The sequence below is a fragment of the Paramormyrops kingsleyae genome, chromosome 21 (genome assembly GCF_048594095.1).
Source record: "Paramormyrops kingsleyae isolate MSU_618 chromosome 21, PKINGS_0.4, whole genome shotgun sequence".
NCBI classification, from domain to species: Eukaryota; Metazoa; Chordata; class Actinopteri; order Osteoglossiformes; family Mormyridae; genus Paramormyrops; species Paramormyrops kingsleyae.
Genome location: NC_132817.1, coordinates 13,054,385 through 13,073,942, shown reverse-complemented (window position 1 = coordinate 13,073,942; position 19,558 = coordinate 13,054,385). Strand labels below are relative to the sequence as shown.

General features: G+C 52.7%; 1 protein-coding gene and 2 long non-coding RNA genes across 5 annotated transcripts in view; 1 reads left to right on the top strand and 2 right to left on the bottom strand.

Annotated features, from left to right (window-relative positions):
- Nucleotides 1-985, bottom strand: part of LOC140581462 (uncharacterized) — a 3,694-nt gene extending 2,709 nt beyond the window's left edge. The window contains exon 1 of the long non-coding RNA XR_011984536.1: nt 836-985. This is a non-coding gene — a long non-coding RNA (uncharacterized lncRNA). The remainder of the gene's footprint in view (nt 1-835) is intronic.
- klf2b (Kruppel like factor 2b) overlaps nt 1-15,589 on the top strand; it is a 27,013-nt gene extending 11,424 nt beyond the window's left edge. For 2 of the 3 annotated variants that reach the window (XM_072704130.1, XM_072704129.1), the window contains 6 exons: nt 267-594; nt 706-848; nt 9,437-9,519; nt 10,622-13,607; nt 13,785-14,718; nt 14,844-15,589. In XM_072704130.1, the coding sequence (XP_072560231.1) occupies nt 13,536-13,607; nt 13,785-14,718; nt 14,844-15,019 (1,182 nt within the window). In that variant the 5' untranslated portion in view covers nt 267-594; nt 706-848; nt 9,437-9,519; nt 10,622-13,535 and the 3' untranslated portion in view covers nt 15,020-15,589. Of the gene's footprint in view, nt 1-266; nt 595-705; nt 849-9,436; nt 9,520-10,621; nt 13,608-13,784; nt 14,719-14,843 lie in introns of those variants that run through there. The other variant, XM_072704131.1, reaches the window with a different exon arrangement.
- Nucleotides 15,519-19,558, bottom strand: LOC140581463 (uncharacterized). The gene is made up of 2 exons (XR_011984537.1): nt 17,826-19,558; nt 15,519-17,765 (listed from the first exon to the last, which is right to left on the bottom strand). It is a non-coding gene; the product is annotated as an uncharacterized lncRNA (long non-coding RNA).

Below are 19,558 nucleotides of genomic sequence, written 5' to 3'. Positions count from 1 at the left end.
TCACAAAGAACAGGACTGAGCACCGGGGTGTTCCTGGAGGAGTGGGAGGCGACGGTGAGGTCAAAGGTCACTATGCAGAGGGAGGGCCTGCGGATCCATGCTCACTTGGCGGGCGCGGATTGGCCGGATCACGGCCTCAGATGGAAATGCAGACAGGAGGGGTGGGGGGCAGTTAGACACAGGATGCGTCACATGACAGCCTTGCCTTCTACTAATCCCAGCGCCATTTTAATAACGATTTCCTGTGCCCTTACCCCATTACTCAGAGCCCGGCCACCCCCTCAAGGCCACCTCCCAACACGTGACCAATCAACCATACCCCACTCGCGTGTGACCGCCACACGTTTCCTGAAGCGTGCCAAGCGGCCATCGCTGACGGCGGGCGTGGGGACAGAGGTCAAAGAGCACAGTAGAGAGGATCCTTCTATCTACCACCCCCAGTCAGGAAGTACAACCTGATCCCCCACCCCGCTGTGTCCCTAAAGCTGGTACAGATCCAGCACCGCAGTCCAGCTCCCCCCGCCTGTCCTCACCGTCCCAACAGCTGATTTTCAGCAGACGGACATGTTCAGACATCCCCTATTCGGCATTTGCGTAAGTTCAACAAATCCAATCCTGCGAATTTAGGTCAGATCTGGGGTACGGCAAGGAAACATGAGGCTGACCCAGGTAACGTGTAGCTGAATGTATCCCCCACCCACACAGGTAGCCAAGGTGCGACTGAACACGCAGGAATAACGAAGAGACGGGGAAGACGGGGATTCCCCGGACAGAGCGGCGAGACCTGGACCGAATCGTCTCGGGACAATGGGCGGCAGGCGGCACATGCTCTCACGTCAAGGTTAATTGTACGTTATCCGTCTCATCACGGGCAAAATAGCTTCTGTCGTTCTTTTCTTCTTTTCGGGTCGTGTTTGGAGTCTGCCGCTTCTGTCTCCACATCAAAGCGCCTGCGTGTCGCTGGGAGTCCGGGCGTTCTGATCCGACGCTGCTGGGGTGGGAATGGCACTGCCCTGCTCCTGCCCTGGGAACAGACAGGAGAAAATAGACCGAGAGAAAACAGACGCAAATAGAAGAGAAGAGTCCGATACATAAGGAGCGACTCTATGTATACGCCGGAGGGCCATTTTCGGCACTGGAGGAGAGCTTAGGTGGAGAGGAGGGTGAAATTAGAGTCTATTTCAGTTAGAATGGATTTAAATGGAAGGATGACAGACTAAACTTGTACGAAAGAGGTCACTAGTTTGTATTTTAGGAAGATAACCACTGTTGGACAAGTAACTTAAACGAAATTAGTATGGAACAAAAAGCAGCTGTATAAACACAATCCACTTTAACCGTTTTGGGCATCGTCAGTATTATCGGTAGGTTTGACGTCACCGTGACCCCGTCTCCACTGAAACTCGCATCTCGGAGGGATTTAATCTCCCCCCCCCAGTAAAACCACTCAGAGCAGCTGACAGAGACACTGGGCCCAGATGTCAGGCCAGAGAACAGAGTTGACACGAATATTCTCAGAGGAATGTCTTTGCTGGGCTTTTAGTCAGTGCCACATTCCACCTGGGCCGAAGAATTATGGCGAAGAAATAAAAGGGATTCAATTGTATTTGTTGTATCTGTTGTATGAAACATCGTGTGTGAGAGTGAAGTGCTGAAGGTCATATCTGATATGCTTTTCCTGGAAGGTATTCAACGGCAACACAACAGGAATGTGCGGAATTCAGATTCACTTGAGACGTTGGCGTGTTCAACACCGTCGGGCCGAGCCCCCGTAAAGTTGGCGCGGCGTGGACTCCCACCACGGACGTGGCCCGTCGCTTGTATGGAGACGGACATCCTGGGAGCTTCCGGGGAATTAAGGGGCAAAGGATGCCAGTTTGTGAATGCCCTGCTTGTAACAGCGCCGCTTATCAAAGAGGCGCCAAGTAAACAACCGCGAGTGAATCAGCACCCAGGGCAGGGGGGGGGGCCACGTCAAAGCTCCCAGAAGCTCCTACACATTCCAAGAAAATTTCACTTTTCCTGCCAGACCCGTTCAGGAGAGCCCGGCTAGAAGGGGGCGTGAGACCCGTCCCAGGACCAGAGGCAGAGCGGGGCTCAGGGTGAAGCCAGATCGCACGACATGGACACCGTGCCCGAGACAGAGGCCGGTCCAGCGTCGGGTGCCACAGTCCTGCCCTCTTACCTTATCAGAGTGCCGGCTAACCTGCCACTGTGTTTTTCTCGTGTTTACAGGCCTTCTAATCAGGAAGTTATGAAACCATAACTTCCTTAGCATCTCCAACGCTGCACCTTATCGCACAAATTCCGACCGTGGCGAGGCAGGGAGGACTCAGCTCGTTACCTGGGCTGCTTAACGAGCAAAGCCCAGAGGGGCCTGGACAGACAGGCGGGATGGAGGATGATGAGGGGGGAAGTCACCCCCCCCAGCCCCATATCTGTCCGTCCCCTGTGCCTACCAGTCTCCCATTGAGGGGGGGGGGGGGGGGCTCACCTGATCCAAGCCACCTGCAGGGGCCGTTGTGTGGCTCAACGCAGCAGCACGAGGGAGGGAGACCAAGATGCCGGCAGCAATCTCCATTCACCGAGCCCCTTGTGATTCCTCTCCTATGCTTCCCGGTTGCCGGACGGGAAGCTAACAGCTAACGTCCCCTTTTCATGAGTCTTGACTCTACGAGGACGGACAGGTGGAGCAGGGGGTTAACTTTCCTGGGAAATGTCCTCAGATCATCTTCGGCATCTTGAAGGTTGTCCATCTTCAATCTCAGGCCAGTCTTCTGCTTCCAGCTGCCCTCATAACAAACTGAACAAGTATGATGATAGATCACATTCTCTTCTACTGATCTGGAACAAGTTTGTACACCCTCAGTGGTGGCGGCTCTGGGTTTTGGGCAGTGTAAAGGTCCTCCACCACTGGGGGAGAGTACTAGGCATTAACCCCCCTCCTTTCAGGTAACTGGAGCTCCCCCTTTCTGATGGGCCTGAAATGGCGAATATCCTGTTGGAATCTTCAGCTCACGTAATCTCTCTGGATCTTCCTCAACCTGATCTCAGCCCAGTGAAATGTTTTAAATGCTGTCACAAATCCTGAATGATACCCCCCCCCCCCTCATCATCCCCCCCCCCCCCCCCCCACACACACACACCAGAAGTCACAGTCTGAGTTCCTGGAAGTGTCTCATCACTGCTCCTGTGTAAGTTCCTACCCTGAAGGATATGCATCACTGCGTTATTCACATGGAAATCAGCCCGGTTTACCAGAAACTATTTGCCTTAATTTCTCAGAGGCATAACAGCAGCTTCTGCTCACGGGGCAGACAGAACGGCCTGGGGGAAGGCATCCTGTCCCAAGGCACATTGCTTTAATGACCGGGTGCTAACAGGGGGAATTCACTCAGTGTTAAATTGGTGTTTCGCTCCCACTTCCTCATGCTTCCCCTACCCTCAAGGAACAACAGAGGAATCTCAAACAGTCATCAGCTCTGCTGAGCCTCTTGGGGGGGGGAGGGGGGCAGAGACCAGGGTGATCCTGAACTTACACTGCACCTGGGGGGGGGGTCCTTCCCCAGCCCTGCCCATGTTTACATGGAACACGGCTCCAGGTGACTTGCTGCTGGAATGGATCTCACTGGGGGCTAAAGGCCTGGGGGTGGGTGGGGGGTCCAAGTCCTGTTGTCACCCGCATGCCTTGCTGACCTTGGCCCAAACCCCCCCTATTTGCCCCCAGGTGCACCATAAACTCAGGTTTATTGAAGAGGTGGGACCAGAGGAAAGAGTCCTATAAACCACAGAAAGAGAGAAGAGGAGAGGAAGAGAGGGAGAGAGGGAGTGGGAGAGAAAGAGGGAGAGAGAGAGAGAGAGAGAGAGAGAGAAGAGGGAGAGGCCCCACTTGTTCTGCTGCCTCTAAAATCACACCCAGCCTGCGTTTAAGAGGGTCAGATGCAGGCGAGTGTGTAAAAGCCACCCCCCCCCCCGGCCCAGCCCCGATGTCCCGAGCCACCGGCAGTAACAGGACTGAATGCAGCTCACCGGCCCCTGGCGAGTGTGGCAGGAAGAGGCTGCCAGAGGTTCGAGTCCCAGAGATGGGAGGAGCTTTATTAGAGATCCGGGGGGGTGGGGGGAGGGGCTTCACAGGGCTTAGTATTACACATTTTGGGTCACATGCCCCCCACGGACACGCCTGACAGGTGACTGCAGACATGAGATGGCAGTCGCACTGACGGCCTGGTTTAGGGTTTATGGTTCTTCTGAACAGCTCAGGACCCATCTGGTGGCTTCTGAGCGCTGATGATGGCGGGGCTTGTCACGATGAGAGTACACCTGCGAACTTATCCCTGAGGTGTGACAGTGGGCCGGGTGCGGTGACCGCGCCCCCAGCCAGCTCGCAGCAGCATCGTCAGCACGGAGCGATTTATAGATGCCCTTTATCTGACTGCTATAAAAGCACAGAGCAGCGTCAGTGTGGGGGGGGGGGGGCCTGCACAAGGGGGTGGGCCCCGCACAGGGAGCCGCTGACGCCATGAGACGCCCACGTAGCCACGTTCGTGGCGTCGGCCAGGCGGTGCTCAGGGCCGCACCGGGGGAGCGCCCTTAGCGCGTCACAACTCAGGTCCAGAAGGGGCCCATTGTGTTTGTTATGGGTGGGGGGCATTACCAAAAGGTGACATTTGCCATCTATCTATTAAACAGACTGCTTCCACAATTCTGTGACATGGTAGACTGGCGTACCTGAATTTTTTGTGTCCTGTGATGGACCTGGCATCTCATCCATGGTGTCCCTCATGTCATGCCTGGAATCCCACAATCCTTTGCCAGAAACATTTGGAGTAATAATAGATGACGGTGAATTGATTTTTTGTCCCTCCATCAGTACACTTTTCACTGATTCAACGTGCTGCACCATTGCGAAGAACCCATAGTCTGGGACCGGATTTCTAACCACTACTCCACCTGCTGGCCACTGACAGCGGTGCTGCATGCGCAGACCATGCTGAGACCACACGTACACCCCCCCACCCCCCGACAAACCCAAACACGGATTTTCACACAACGCCTGGATGTTCCCCGCGCTTCCTCGGAGGCTCCGGGGGTCAGAAAAAGTGCGTCAGTCCCGCGACACGCCGCCCCCCCAGTACACGCTATCGGCAGGAAACATCTTTGCCAGTGCAGGAAGCGCCACTCTCTGATTGGTCCGGTGTGATTCAGAGTGTCCCCTCTCTCGGCCAATGGGGCAGCAGCTATTTTAGGCCTAGGTATAAAATGCTCAGACTCGGAGACTCAGAGGGTGCATGGCGTGTCTGGGTACAGAAACGCAGCCGCTGTCACGCTCCCCCGTCCCGTGTGGCCCAGGGACTCTCTGCATTCAGGCACGTTTTTCGTTTGAAGTTTAAAAATGCAACGTCCGTCCTTCACGCCAAAGCGTCAGCAGGCTTATCGCGTCAGGTCCCTTCCCTCATCAAATTATGAAAATTTAATTATGAAATTAAAGTTCCAAGGACAGCCCCCTTCACAGCCATATGCCACCCTTTCTGCACGACCCAAACAGAAACACCTCCCAGGACCCCCCCAGGGACTTATAGGACTTCCCCCTGAAATGCACCCAACAAGTCAACACACCAAAATCAACAGACTCACATCCACTAAGGGGCAGTTTCAGCCCCCTTCGGCGCCCCCTACAGCCCCCTACAGCCCCCAGCAGCCATTTACCGAGGAATCGGCAGGGAATCCAGGCCTGCAGGGGCTGGGGATGATCGCAGCACGACTCGGATACAACTCACATGCCTTCCCGTCAATAGTAAGAATCAGCCCGTGACATCATAAGGCTTGTTACAGCACACCGGGGGGGGGCCCTCTACTGAGGATAAACATAACAATACAGTACAGAAAGGTGGAACAATCCAGACCGGGGGGGGTATTCTGCTACCGCAGATCCAGTCTGACAAAGTCACCGGAAGAGAGTGACACAGACATATGAGCACATAGCACCAGAAATCAAAGACAGGAGAGGTCCTTAATGGGATGAGGTTTTGAGGTCCGAGGCCGGATCCGACCCAAAATCATTCCGCTAGGCATTGCGCGTCTCTCGGGGTGACACCGGGGACAGAATGGCCACTCGTAACGCCAGTGTAAACATTCCTGGACGAGCTCACGTGTGTAAACCTCCGCTGCCTGTCCAGGATGTCGTGGGCTGACACCCCTAGGGGGCGCCCCCTCGTTTCCCAGTGCCGCCGGTTCCTTGCGGCTCCTTGCATCGTCTTTCCCGGCCGACCTGGGAAGCGTTTCTGTTCCACTCAACCGTCTTAAAAATGGCAACAGCGGAAATAAAGGCACACGGCTGCCGCTTCCTCGCCTTTATTCTCGAACCCTCGAGTCTCGGACGGGCCTAAATTTAAACCCCTGTCCCGTCTTTCCTCAAGTTATTTGCGTCCTGGTGCGTTTTTCGAAAGCGACTGAGAGGGCCGCGATTATCTGGGAAACCGCTGAGATCATCCGGGGAGGAAGACGGGCCGCCAGTGATGCGGAGAAGGATTGGGGAACACAAGAGGCTTCCTGGGAATCTTTCCCTGAGGAGCACCGCCCCCTAAAGGCCCCCAGGAGCCAGCCAGGGAACCTGGAATCGGAAGACAAGATCCCTGCCCCATTAGAGTCTATCTCTCATAGCATCACGCTAACACTACACTGATGCTAACATGGCCTTTAAGCGGCCCCACCCTGTTCCCATCCCAGTAAGGGCAGGAGACAATCCCAGAGCCGATGGCGACTCAAGAGAATCGCACAGAATCACCTGAGAAGAAAGCAGAACGTTCTCACTGAACCTCCCCCCCCCCCCCCCCAAAACGCTAAAAACACACCAGTTAACGTTGACATGTGGTTTTTGTAGCTTTCCTGAAGTGACAAGGTTGTTCATTCAAGGAGAAACTGCAGTTAGACAGTGAAAGGGGCTGAGCACGGCGCTTTCGGCTCTGGTGGGAAGGCTCCGACCGCCAGGCGCGTGCAGGAAGCGGTTACTGCACGAGCCCAGCGACGACGCTCCTCCCAGAAGCAGCCGCACCCCGGCTCATGCTGCTTTTCTTACGCCTTGCAACGCACTCAGAGGTGTCAAACTCCTGGATGTGCTTTAATTGGAGGTAATAACCGAAGTCGGTGCACTGAGGTCGCATGCGACGGCGACTTTCTGAGACAGACGGTTTAACCGACCGCCGAGGGTGGGGGTGCCCATGACGAGGCCCAACTCACCAATAGGGCGGCACTGTCTGCAGGGGGGGGTCCTGTTTTCAGGGAGCGGCAGAGCCCCTAAGGGCCTCCCAGGTCTCCGTAATCCCTGACACCTGTGCTTCTGTGCCCCAGGGATGGCGGGGGGGGGGGGGTTAGCGCAGCACCTGACACCTGTACGAGACTGACTGCAAACGCAACGAGCCAGGTGGGAATTCGCATGAGAGGCAAGCGTATCCTGGGGGCGCCTGGGGAGGGGGGGATTCACCATGATATCCTAAAGCACAACCGGCACAACGAGTAACTGGGTGACCTTTAGGCCGCTCATCACGCCGTTTACTTTAATTAACATCTCAGAGCCGGGGGCAGGAAGCTCAGCTGGAGGGTCTTCAGGCAGCAGGTGTGATTGAGAGAAGCACGTGGCAGCGGGCGCGCAGAGCGGAATAACAACGGGGGAAGCTTGGTGACACAAACTGATAAGGGGCGTCTTCCAGGGCTCCTACGGTGATTTGAGGAGGTTGAATGGTGAGTCAACCTGATAACCTCAGTCAGTCAGACCTGAACCTCATGCTCTGGGGCGCCCCCTGCAGTCGCATGTCGGCACCGTGGGAGCCGTTTAAAAGGGCCCATCCGGTGGCATCACTGCAGCCCGCGGGCTGTGCCCACTACCCATCTGGGGCAGGAGGAGCGTGGCCGCGTGGCAGCCAGGCGCTGGCGCCGTCCCCCTCTACCTGGCAGGCCTGCTCCCAGGAGGGCAGCTTTTCCTCGAGGTACAGCGGGGGCCTGAGTACCAGCGGGAGAAGCGTGAGGCCGCGGAAGCTCCCTGCGGTCAGACTAACCCACACTTCCTGTCCCCGCGGCTCCACGTTCGTTACATTGAAACCAATCTGGACGACTGAGGTGCAGCCCAGTGATATCAAAGCGCAAATCGCGGGGGGGGGGGGGGGGGGAAGCCGCCGTGGGGTGGGTGGGGTGGGGGTGCACTCAGAGTGAAAAAACAAGCTCAGTGGAGTAGCTCTGCGGCTGACACGCGCGGCCAAAACCCCCCAGCCGCCGCCCCGGATTCTCTCCATATTCTGGCACCTTCCATCCACCACCTTACAGCCATGTGGCGTAAACAAAACCTCAGAATTAGTAAAAGGGCGTTAGAAACCGAGGGAACGTTGGCCCTGCCCTGCGCAAGGCGCCAAACTGATATTACCGTAGGATTCTGCCCTCGCCGGTCCGTCTTCACGCCCATATAAGGCACTCCTGTCCCGGGACTGGAGGGGGAGGAGCCTCGAGTCCAGAGAGTAAACGGCATGTGATTCAAATGGAGCTGAGAACGCGACAGGTGACAGGTGACAGGTGACAGGTGACAGGTGACAGGTGACAGCACCTCCGGGACCCTGAGGAGCAGGACCTCACACCGTCCGCCGAAGATGGATGGATGGATGGACGGACGGATAGAGACTATGCTACTGATTTTGGTGTGTAGACTGAGAGTGTATGTACATACCTCAGCATAGAGATGCATTCCTGTAACCTTCCCCTTCACTCCGCATGGCCCCCCAGGGCAGGAATTGAGGGGGGAGGGGCCACACAGGTCAGGCCGCCGTCTCGGTTTACGTTGCACCATGATGTGCTACAAAGCAGCCGTGGCTGATTCTGCTACTGCTAAGAAGGCACCCTGTCACCCCGTCACCCTGTCACCCCGTCACCCTGTCACCCTGTCACTCCGTCACCCTGTCACCCTGTCACTCCGTCACTCCATCACCCTGTCACTCCGTCACCCTGTCACTCCGTCACTCCATCACCCTGTCACTCTGTCACCCTGTCACCCTGTCACTCCGTCACCCTGTCACTCCGTCACCCTGTCACCCTGTCACTCCGTCACTCCACCACCCTGTCACCCCGTCACCCTGGATGGCGCCGACATGGCTGCAGACATACAGACTGGCAGGGGGGCCAGGGAGGGGTGTCAGCGTGTCACCATACCTGAAGCGGTCTCCTCCCGGACACAAGACCCCCAGCGTGTTTCAGACGCTTCAGACACGGTGAGGTTTAGGCTCCGCCTTCACAGGTGGAAGGGCGGCCATGTGCCAGAGGCTGGGGGGTCCGGGGTCCATCCAGGCCGCCAAAGGTCGTGCAGAGGCCCCGCTTTCCAACGTCAGCCGGGCCGTTATGAAACCCTAATAGCCCAAACTCGTTAAATGAAACAAAGCTTTTCGTTCTCCTTACGCAGGAGAGCTACTGGGAGTGAGGCCAGGCACGCCGTCGCCCAGCAGACACGCACAGCGCTTATAAGGAGACGCGGCCCTTTCTCTGGTATGTCTGCAGGCGTCAATGCGACACACCTGTTCACATTCTCAAAAATCTGCCACAATTCCCAGTGTGACTGACAGAGCTCTGCGCTACGATCAGCACACTGCCGTGAGCGGGGAGTGATTCTGGGCTGGCGGCTGCTGCTTACGGGCCACAATGAAACATGTCTCATGCAGAACAGCATGCAGCAAGTTGTCTTGGTGTCGGTGGGACACGGTTATGGGGGGATTAGGGCTGTAGGACCTGAGGTTCACACTTCTGTCACCGGAACCCATCCAGCTGTATGCGCTGTCCTGTGGCAGAGAGGCCAGTCTGAGACAGTCAGCGTTCCACCACGTTCCACCACGTTCCACCACATTTTCTCAGACCCCGGCTCTCCCTCTTTCCCTCTTTGTTTCTGCCATTTTTTTTCCCACTGGCTGGGGGGGGGGGGGAAGGAGGGGTGAGCGCTATCACTGTGCAGGAAAGCCAGTTATGTCGACTTCCTGACAGGAAGGCCACGGAGAGGGGGCTTAAAATAACCGGCGTATAAAAGGGCCACACAGAGGCCCCCCATCCCTCAGAAGGCCAGTGCCGCAGTCACAGGAGGAGAGGGGGCGCCGCGATGCTCAAACACAGACTCGCTGTGACTCCCTCTGACCAGTAAATCCAAGTATATGTCACCACAGTCCACCGGACAGCGAGACGCCGGTTCAGTTTGTCGCCCATCCTGACATAATACGATTCCAAAGCACAGATTTCATTCCTTTGACTGCAGAATGCTCTAACCCATTTCTGAGTCATAAATCCCCCAAATTTCATTTTTTTTCAGCTGAAATCTGGTACGAAATCTGTAAAGCAGGTGTGTCCTTCGAGGTTACCTATCTCCAGGCCTCTCCCCTCTGAAACAGACCTGAAACATAACAGTTAAAAGTTTGCCCCATTTCAAAACCACATAAAAGTCTTGCAGATAGCGGCGCATGCTACGTGTTTAGCCAGATCGTCATGGCAACACGGCGGCTTACAATGCCGAAACTAACACTGTTGTTGCTGCAGATCTATATGGGGTTAATGCCTTTATGGGGCTATTAATCTTTGACCTAAATCACTGCTGGTGTATTTTCAGGTGGCGTGTAGATGGCAGCCAGCTCCGAGCGGCGGGTGAAGGCCGCAGTGACGTCACAACACAGGGCCACCAGGCCGCACGAGACCTGCAAATCCACGAGATGCTTTTGCTGGAAACCATGGACTTCCAAACCACTCCAGTCTAACCACAACCCTAAAGATATAACCCTGATATCAGGCAAGACTTGGGGGGGTTGCGGGTCATGTGTTCGCCCCCTATAGGCTAGTCACGTGGCTGCAAGGACGCTCATCCCGTGAGACACAGGAATTCCATGCCATACAGTGTCACTGGTGCAGGTGAGGACACGTCCTGCCGCACAGATGACACGTTTCGCCAAACGCCGCTCACCTGCCTGCCTTTTCACTTGAACTTTAATGTTTTATTCACTGGAAGCCGCCTTTATTCACTTACACGGGACAGAACAAAGACTAACATTACTCCGCGTTGCGTAAAACCCTTTCCAACAGCCGCAGTTGGCTCTTAACATTAATTTCTTTGTTTTTAAAATTATTGCAATAGTACGGTAGATTGCCAAACTGCCCGGCAAAGCGTTGTGTAATCCCTTTGACACATGGAAAAAGACGCCGTTCTCACAACTAATGCTTCTGGGGAACAGCGGATCAGCAGAATCGGACCTTACTGTAGACCTGACACGGGGCCAAGGTGCACGCTTTTAGCTACTGACGAGTTTCCCCAAACCCCAGATCCCAGCAGGGGCCGGCTCGGAATTCCAGATGACCGGCTGATAACCAGCTCTTCCTAAAACACCCCCCCCCCCCCTCCGGAAGCTGCTGTCCAATCTGCCACGGCCATTATCCAGGATGCGTGAGACACAATGGAGACAGAGTATAGACCTGGGAAAGAGTGAAAGGTCTGTGTAAATACTGTGAGAGTAGATCTGCACGTGAATAAAACTCTACGTTATGTCCTGGACAAGATAAAATCCTAAAGATTTCAGAGATCAGTGTTAAGATTGCATTAACGCTGTGCGTTTGATGCTGTTTCGAGGAATCTCCTTGTAATGTGTCAAGTAGCCAATTAAGCAGCATTTAAACAACGTCCAATACATTTTATGATTTTCTGTCTAAGGTGCTGCAGGGTTTATGCATGGTCTGATACCAGCTGCACGAACGGAACAGCATCAGCAAGGCTGTGCAGAGGCGCCATTAGCGAAGCCCAAAGTCAGGGGCCATCGGACAGGCATCAGAAAACATCCAGAGACACACTGCGTTACTGTGGAAGCGGTTATCAAGTGCCACGTCACAACAGCTTTGTTTTAAATATCCCAAAAAAATCATGCTCAGAATAGACTAGCATTTGGCCTGCTGTTTTCAATTGATTTCAACTAGCAAGATGCAGCAGTACAATACCTAACTGCTTTGCTCAACAGGAAAAGATGTACGAGATGTACAGATAATCCACTATTTTTAAAATGATGAAATCATGTATGTCCTTTCACGTCTTGTTTGCAAACACTTCATTTTGGCCACTTCTGTTTTTCGGCAAAGGCTACTTTATACACCCGCAAAACAGCACCAACTAGCGTTAGTAAATGTACGCGGGTTAATTTCGGTCTTCACTTAAGAGTGGGTTTGTACGAATACGCGCAAAGACGCACCGGGTCCCGCAGCTCTGCGCCTCATTGAAAACCACCCAAAGAGGCACGTCAACGAAACTCTCTAATGGGCCCGATACCGGATAAAATGTCCACCTAATTTCCATCTCAATGGATCATGGAAATAAACCCCAGTGCGTAATGAGCCGACGTTTAGAGATTATTTAAAACTCTGAAAGGACTCCGGGTACCACTGCAGAGGAGACAAACTGGTTCATAATATAAACGATGGAGCTGGGGGGAAATGGGCTATATGCAGGTCTACATAACTGGCTTCCTTGATGTTTAGATACGTTTCACAGAAATGTTTGATTTGGTGTTAAGTTTTTGTGAGAAAATGCGCTAAAGCCTATATAAATCACGGCGTTTGGCACAAGTACAGCTGGGAGGCAATTGAGTTGGAGCAAATCCAGGTTACAATGTAAAAGTATTACAATGATAAACGTTGCCGTGACTAGAAATGGACCCCCCCCCCTCCCTCGACGTCAGGACGAAACCTAACGAATTCTTGCAACTGTCAGAAAAACACTCGCTTTACACGCAAGTTATTTAATCCGTTTCCACGCCTTGCAACCTTTCGATAGCTTAACCGTTTTAAGTACACGATTCACTTAACAGCAATGCTTTCTGAAGATTTATTTTTGAACTTTGTTTCGAGTTCATTTGACTATTGATCGTAATTTTTCTCTTCTCCTGACGAGTGGGGCTGAGCTTAAGCGTCATCCGCTGTTACACTAGTTCAGCCGGAGTCGCTCCAACCCGGACTGTGCCCCCCCCCCCCCATCCCGCGTCTGTATCTGCGCATGTGTCGCTTCAAAGCATCGTCAAACTGCGCTCCCGGTTTAAAAGGCACGCTAGTTTCGGCTTGAAGGGAGACTCGTACTGTAGCCCGAGGGGTAGGCGGCGGTTTCAACTTTGAGCTGAAGCGACCGATCGAGACGCTTCTCAGCCGATTTTCGGTGCGCTACTTGCGATTTGCCCTTTTATACCTCAGCTAAATTTAGGGACAGACCTCGCTACGCTCATCCTGAACGCGCTTCCTCCGCACTGCTCAATTGGTCCAGCGTTTGAACAGCAATATTTATAAGGTAGGAGCCCCACTAGGAGTTAGAAAAACTATTTCATAAGAGGCGAGGATTTAAGTGTGCAGATTACTACTGCTTCTGGAGACGGGCAAGGTGGATAAGGAGCGCACGAGCCAGTGCGTGTTTATAGGCTACAGCTTGCAAAAGGATCATTTTATGGTTTATTTTTTTTCCTGTAAGAAACACCGGTTTTTGTCTTGGAGAAAGTCTGGATATGGCTTTAAGCGGGGCAATGTTGCCATCGATTTCAACATTTGCGTACCAGAAGGATAAAGCTTGGGAAGACGTAAGTATCGATCTAACCCAAACCGGTGCTGAGATGTGGGGCTGCAGCCTATGAAAGGAGGGTCTTTCTACTTTACATCACTTAAGTAATTAGGTTGTGCATTTACTATTGTTTGCACCAAGTGCCATTTATATTGGTGTGTATGTAGCGCAAAGGCCAATGTGTCTCTTCTTGCAGAGGTGGAAGTGCGACATGAGTAAATCCGGCATCCCAGCGCTGGACGGGTCACAAACCGCGGATAACTTCTTTATCAGAAAAGACGAAGAGGACCTGAGCAATTACCTGGATTTGGACTTTATCCTCACCAACACGGCGGCCCCGGACATGTCGGCACTTGCGGCCGGCGCTGAATACCCGGTGCTCTCGGAGGCTGGCAGCCTGTACCAGCCCGGTATGGTGCAGGGTCAGTACACCGTGCCCGAACCCAGCGGCCCCCCTCCGCCCTACTCTTCCACCCTCATGGAGGAACTTATGAGATCCGATGCTGGCAGCGGTTACTGCGTGTCAAACGGCCCTGTCGTCCAGGGCAGGTTTTACATCAACCACCACGCCTTCCCGAGGCAGGACTTTGACGGACTGAAAGTGGAGCCTCCGATGGAGGACTACGGACCAGTGATGGGCATGGTGCCTCAGACCTGCTCCAAGATCAAACAGGAGGGCAGCAATGCTTGCAGCATGTCGGTGGAGCAGCCCAGGCTGGCCAACTCGCCACAGACGGCCGGTAGTATAACCCCTCCGCTCAGCCCGGACGACCACATGAGCTCTAGGTGTCAGAACCAGATGCGGAGCACCATGGGGTTCCCTCAGAGCTACCACGCAACCGCGGGATTCCCCCACGCGCACCCGCAGCCTCCGCATCCGATGCCGCTCGCCTTCCAGAGTGCGCACCAGTTCGGCTTGTACGACGACGGCCTCTGCGTGCAGTCCGCGGCTCCCAGAATGCTGCTCACTCCGCCGTCGTCCCCGCTGGAGTTGATGGACCCGAAGCCGAAGAGGGGGCGCCGATCGTGGCCAAGGAAGCGGACCGCGGCTCACACCTGCACGTTCGCCGGCTGCGGGAAAACCTACACGAAGAGTTCACACTTGAAGGCACACCACCGGACCCACACAGGTAAATAACCCCTGCTGTATTTGAAATAATGTTCAAATGGGCGATGTATATAATTCATTTAATTAATGCCCTGGTCCGTCGTGATCTGTAGGACATAAACCTAAATGAGGGCTCTCTGATTTCAGGTGAGAAACCATACCACTGCAGCTGGGAGGGATGCGGCTGGAAGTTTGCCCGATCGGACGAGCTGACCCGCCACTTCCGCAAGCACACGGGCCACCGGCCCTTCCAGTGCCACCTGTGCGAGCGGGCTTTCTCCCGATCCGACCACCTGGCCCTTCATATGAAGCGGCACATGTGAGGTGCCGCTGCTCTGGAGACTCTGCGCAAGTCAGTCAGTGCCGGGAAGATACTGGATATCGAAGGACAATCGCTTCCATTTAATGGCTTTTTAAAGTAAATAAACATTTGTATTTTTAAAAAATACTGTAGCGGGTACTACGTTTAGAATACATCTTAAATACTGTACATTTATTATATAGTGTTTGTTCTGGGGCAAACATCAAACTAACAGGCTGGTCCTAATCTCTGTGGTAACTATTTAAGCAGACTTCACCGTAGTGCCTTTCATATGATTAATGGTGTGTTAGGGCTGAGGACCGAGATGTCGACAAACTCCAGGAACTGCCTTTTTGCCTCGATGTGCTTTATTCCGTGCTTCCCGTTTGTATATCCAGGAAGCCGAAGACACCATGCAGAGCTTAACGTTGGTAAAGATGTATTGACACCTGCCTGTATTTAGTCCCAATTTACACTATCGGAGCAGGAATATACGACTTGTAAAATATTTTTTTAATTCCTGAAATGTTGTGTACATACTTTGGATACTGTATAGTGTATTTATTGTAAATATTAAACAATTGACACAGGGTGAACTTGCAGTGTGTGTTTTTTTTCCCCCTATCTGACAGTAAAGACCTTTCCCAGAAGAGGTGCGCGGGATCGTCCGTGCGAAGTGCGCCGTGGTCTCGTTTTGCTTTGAAACCCCATGCAGACCATGAAAGTGCCTTTAAGATGCTCCCACCCCCACCCCCACCCCGGGTCCTCATTATAATGTACGCTCCGATGTATCCCAGCTGCGCGAGCGGTGCTGCCAGTAGCCCGCGACCGCAGCCTATAAATACAAACATTACATTTACATAATTACAGAGGCCGCTTTTAGAACCGTCTGGACCCGGGGTTACGGCGATCTCCAGCGAAGGAGCCGGGCTTCGGGGATGGCGCACGGACGGATGAAAGGAATCGAGACTTTTACTGGGTTACAATAAAGAACGTGGCTTCTAAAAATGTACCTACGCCGCGTATTCCTTCATGGGAACTATCGTCCTTAATATTAACACTAAAGCCGGGAAAGGGGTTCGGAAATAAGACCCTACAATCAAACTTCAGTTAGAACCTTTCTAAACAGGTAGAAAGGCTGCACACCTTCAGTGCTACAACACAAACCTGTACACTGATACGTTTAGCAACGCTTAAAATACCATTAAACTGTCTCAGCACATGGCTTTAAGTTTAGACTTTTACGCTTTAAGGTTTAACGGCTCTCCCTAATCCCTTCAAAAGTAGCTCATCGGTGTACTGATTCCCAGGAAAGCATCCCGGTCCACCAGCACCGACGCCTTGGGAATAAAACGTGTCCTCAGTTGGGCTGAGGGGATTCACCGCCTCGCTGAGCAGCACGCCGCCAGAAAACAAGAAATACGTACACAAACTGCTATTAATAGGCCATCCAGTCAAGTGGGAAAACATCAAACCTCTCATTTCACTTTTTCCACCTCGCCTTTGCTTCTACAGTCAGTGAATTTGACTAACAGGTGTTGGGGGGCCGGACCGGGATGGATCAGAGCCCTCGTACAGCTTTGCGGGAGTTTGCCCCTGCTCCCGGAGCTCAGCAGCCGCAGACAGCGCCAAACACAAACAAACAAGTATAAACACGCAAATAATATATCGGTGCCAATCTTGCGCAATGACCGGTCGGGGGAAAATTGTTGTCACTTTTACTATACTGACTTGACGTTTCTTGGTATTGTGGAGGATTTGGCAGAATTGCACTACTCTCTCGTGGAAGTTATTTATCGGTGATCTGCTTGCGGTGAATCGCTACACTCTTTAATTTGCTGTCCCTTCAAACGTACCCGCAGAGCGAGCCCGTCGAACCCCCCACCCCCCTCCCTGTCCGCACCACGAGTCCGCCGCATTTCTTAGACTGACTCTCCCCTTTCCCCAAAATCACAGCGGTGGGTTTAGCGTGGGGAATCTGCGTCAATAGTCAGCAATCCACAACTTGAGATATATGAATATTAATATAATGTGTTCTGGGGGACAAACGCACATTACAATGTCCCTCATAAATTGAGGGGGCGGGGGGTTATGGACTGCAGTCAGCTTGGAGTTACATGAGATGATACCGGTCAGGTACTGTACACTAATGCTCTACACCAGGCCAGTACTTCAAGTGATAATGAATGAATGAATGGAATCCTAGCTCCAGGGTAAAGGATCCCTTTCATCTTCACCTGCTTACTGTCATTCAACACCTCAGTTTCAGCCAGTAATTGATCTTTGAGGACATGCATAGGAACACTGCAATTTCACCCCCCCTCAAGGAAGTCTTCTTCAGTCAGACCAGACCGCTGAGCCGTGGTCATCCCACTGGCCTCCCTGGGGGCTGGGAAACTAGAGTGACTGGTAAATGACCAGTAAGCAGAATAGCGTCCCGCTCAACCGCCAGACATAGAGGATGACTCTACCCCTCTGACCTTGCTAAGCTTATATTTCCCAAGTAGCCACCCTGCTTTGGGATTCTCATTCCCAGCACTGCAGGAAAACAAGAGCCAGAGCTCCCTCTGCTGGAGTGCCTATGTCATTTCATTTAGCTACCATAGCAAGTACTCTGAATAGCTGCTCTACCACAGCGAATACCCCATGTAACTGCTCTACCCCAGCAAGTACCCCATGTAATTCCTCAACTGCAATATTCCATTTGACTCCTCTATTACAGTGAGTACATTTTTTAACTCTTCTACCACAGCGAGTACCCCATATACCTCCTTTACTACAGCGAGTACCCCATATACCTCCTTTACTACAGTGAGTACCCCATATACCTCCTCTACTACAGTGAGTATCCCATATACCTCCTCTACCTCAGCAAGTACCCTATGTGCCTCCTCTACTAGAGTACTTCCTCTACCACAGTGAGTACCCCATATACCTGCTCTATTACAGTGAGTACCGCAAATAATTCCTTTACCACAGTGAGTACCCCATATTACTCCTCTACTGCAGTGAGCACCCCATATGATTCCTCTACTATGGTGAATACCCCATACAACTCCTCTACCACAGTGAGTACTCCACATTACTCCTCTACTGCAGCAAGTACCCAGTATGTATGTCAGTCTAGCATTTAGCGCTACTGGAATCACAACTCGCAGTTTCAGAGAGACACACCAAGATGTACAAATATTCAAGATGTAATAAGGCATTTGCTGAAAAAAAATGTTTATTCCAGTTTCCTTTTCTAAACAAAACTGTTTCCCTTCATGGAGTTCAGGAGTCCAGCTCATTTGGAGTAATTAATAAAAACCCATCAGATCACACCTAGGATCCACCTGCATCTCAAGAATGCAAAGTGGGCGGGGTTCCTACAGCAGCAAGGAATTATGGGACATCACGGGGCCTAGTCCTTGTTGCCCAGACGCACAGCTAACTTCAACGTGTCCAGATGATCCAGTGGTTTAAGTGGGATAAACGCCCTCACAGAGGAAAAGGCCTGAAAACATCCAGTTACTACCCTGTGTACATCTGAGGCAGCATCTCTCATCACTTTCATAAAAACACATTGAATTTGCAGTCTGACAGCAGCCCCACGCACAAATCACACCCCTGAATCATCACAAACACATACAGCTTACCTCCAATTTCACATCACTAATATTAAGAAACAAATCATTCTCTTAAATCCCAGGAAAAAAAATGTACCTCTTCTTACAGTGCCCTATCATGATGCGCATCTTTAATTTTTGGACTAACATACCGTGCATCAGCTCTGCATAAACATGAAACTACATCCGTATGATGAGTCGTGTAAACAGAAACACTACAGTGTTTGCATATTGCTACCAAACCCATGTGACGGGATCCAAGCCCCCCCCCCCAGTAAGAGGACCCCCCCCCTCCCAATCACTCACAGAAAGGAAGATCGCTTTAGGTCATCTAGCATTACGGCTGGTGGAGAATAACATGCAGGGTATCTTAGAGACAGAGAGCCGCAAGTTTGAATCCCGAGCAGTGAACAGCTGTTGTACCTTTGAGTAGGGTACATTACCTGAACCGGGGAGGGGTTTAAAAATATCAAGAAAAACAGGGGTTTGCAGTTGGGGGGGGGGCGTGTGACAGTGGGTCAAATCAAGTCTAAAATGCCTGAATGTAAAAGTGCGAAACCACAGCAGGACAGTTGATGAAACTCCTTTTTTTTATCCATCCGAGGCTGAGGGGGGCAGGAGGGCAGAACTCTCCCCATTGCAGTCAGAGCAGTCAAGGGCACCTCTGACACCTACCGCAGCACCACCAGAAGGTCAGCACATGAGATTAGAGACAGAGCAGGGACCTCGAGAGCCCCCCAGTCCATTCCATGTGCGAACAGAGAGGAGGTGTGAGAGAGAGAGAGCGCCGCCCTGGTGTCCATACAAGCCCAGCACGGTAGCTGTGCAGTTAGCAACCTATGTGGGTTGCGGCTCCTGTCCTCCCAGCAGCATCCTCGCTGTCTCTCCGTCTTCTCCCAGTTTGCAGTGTGTGTGTGAGTGTGTGCATCAGACTGTCATGGTGGGGTGGGGGT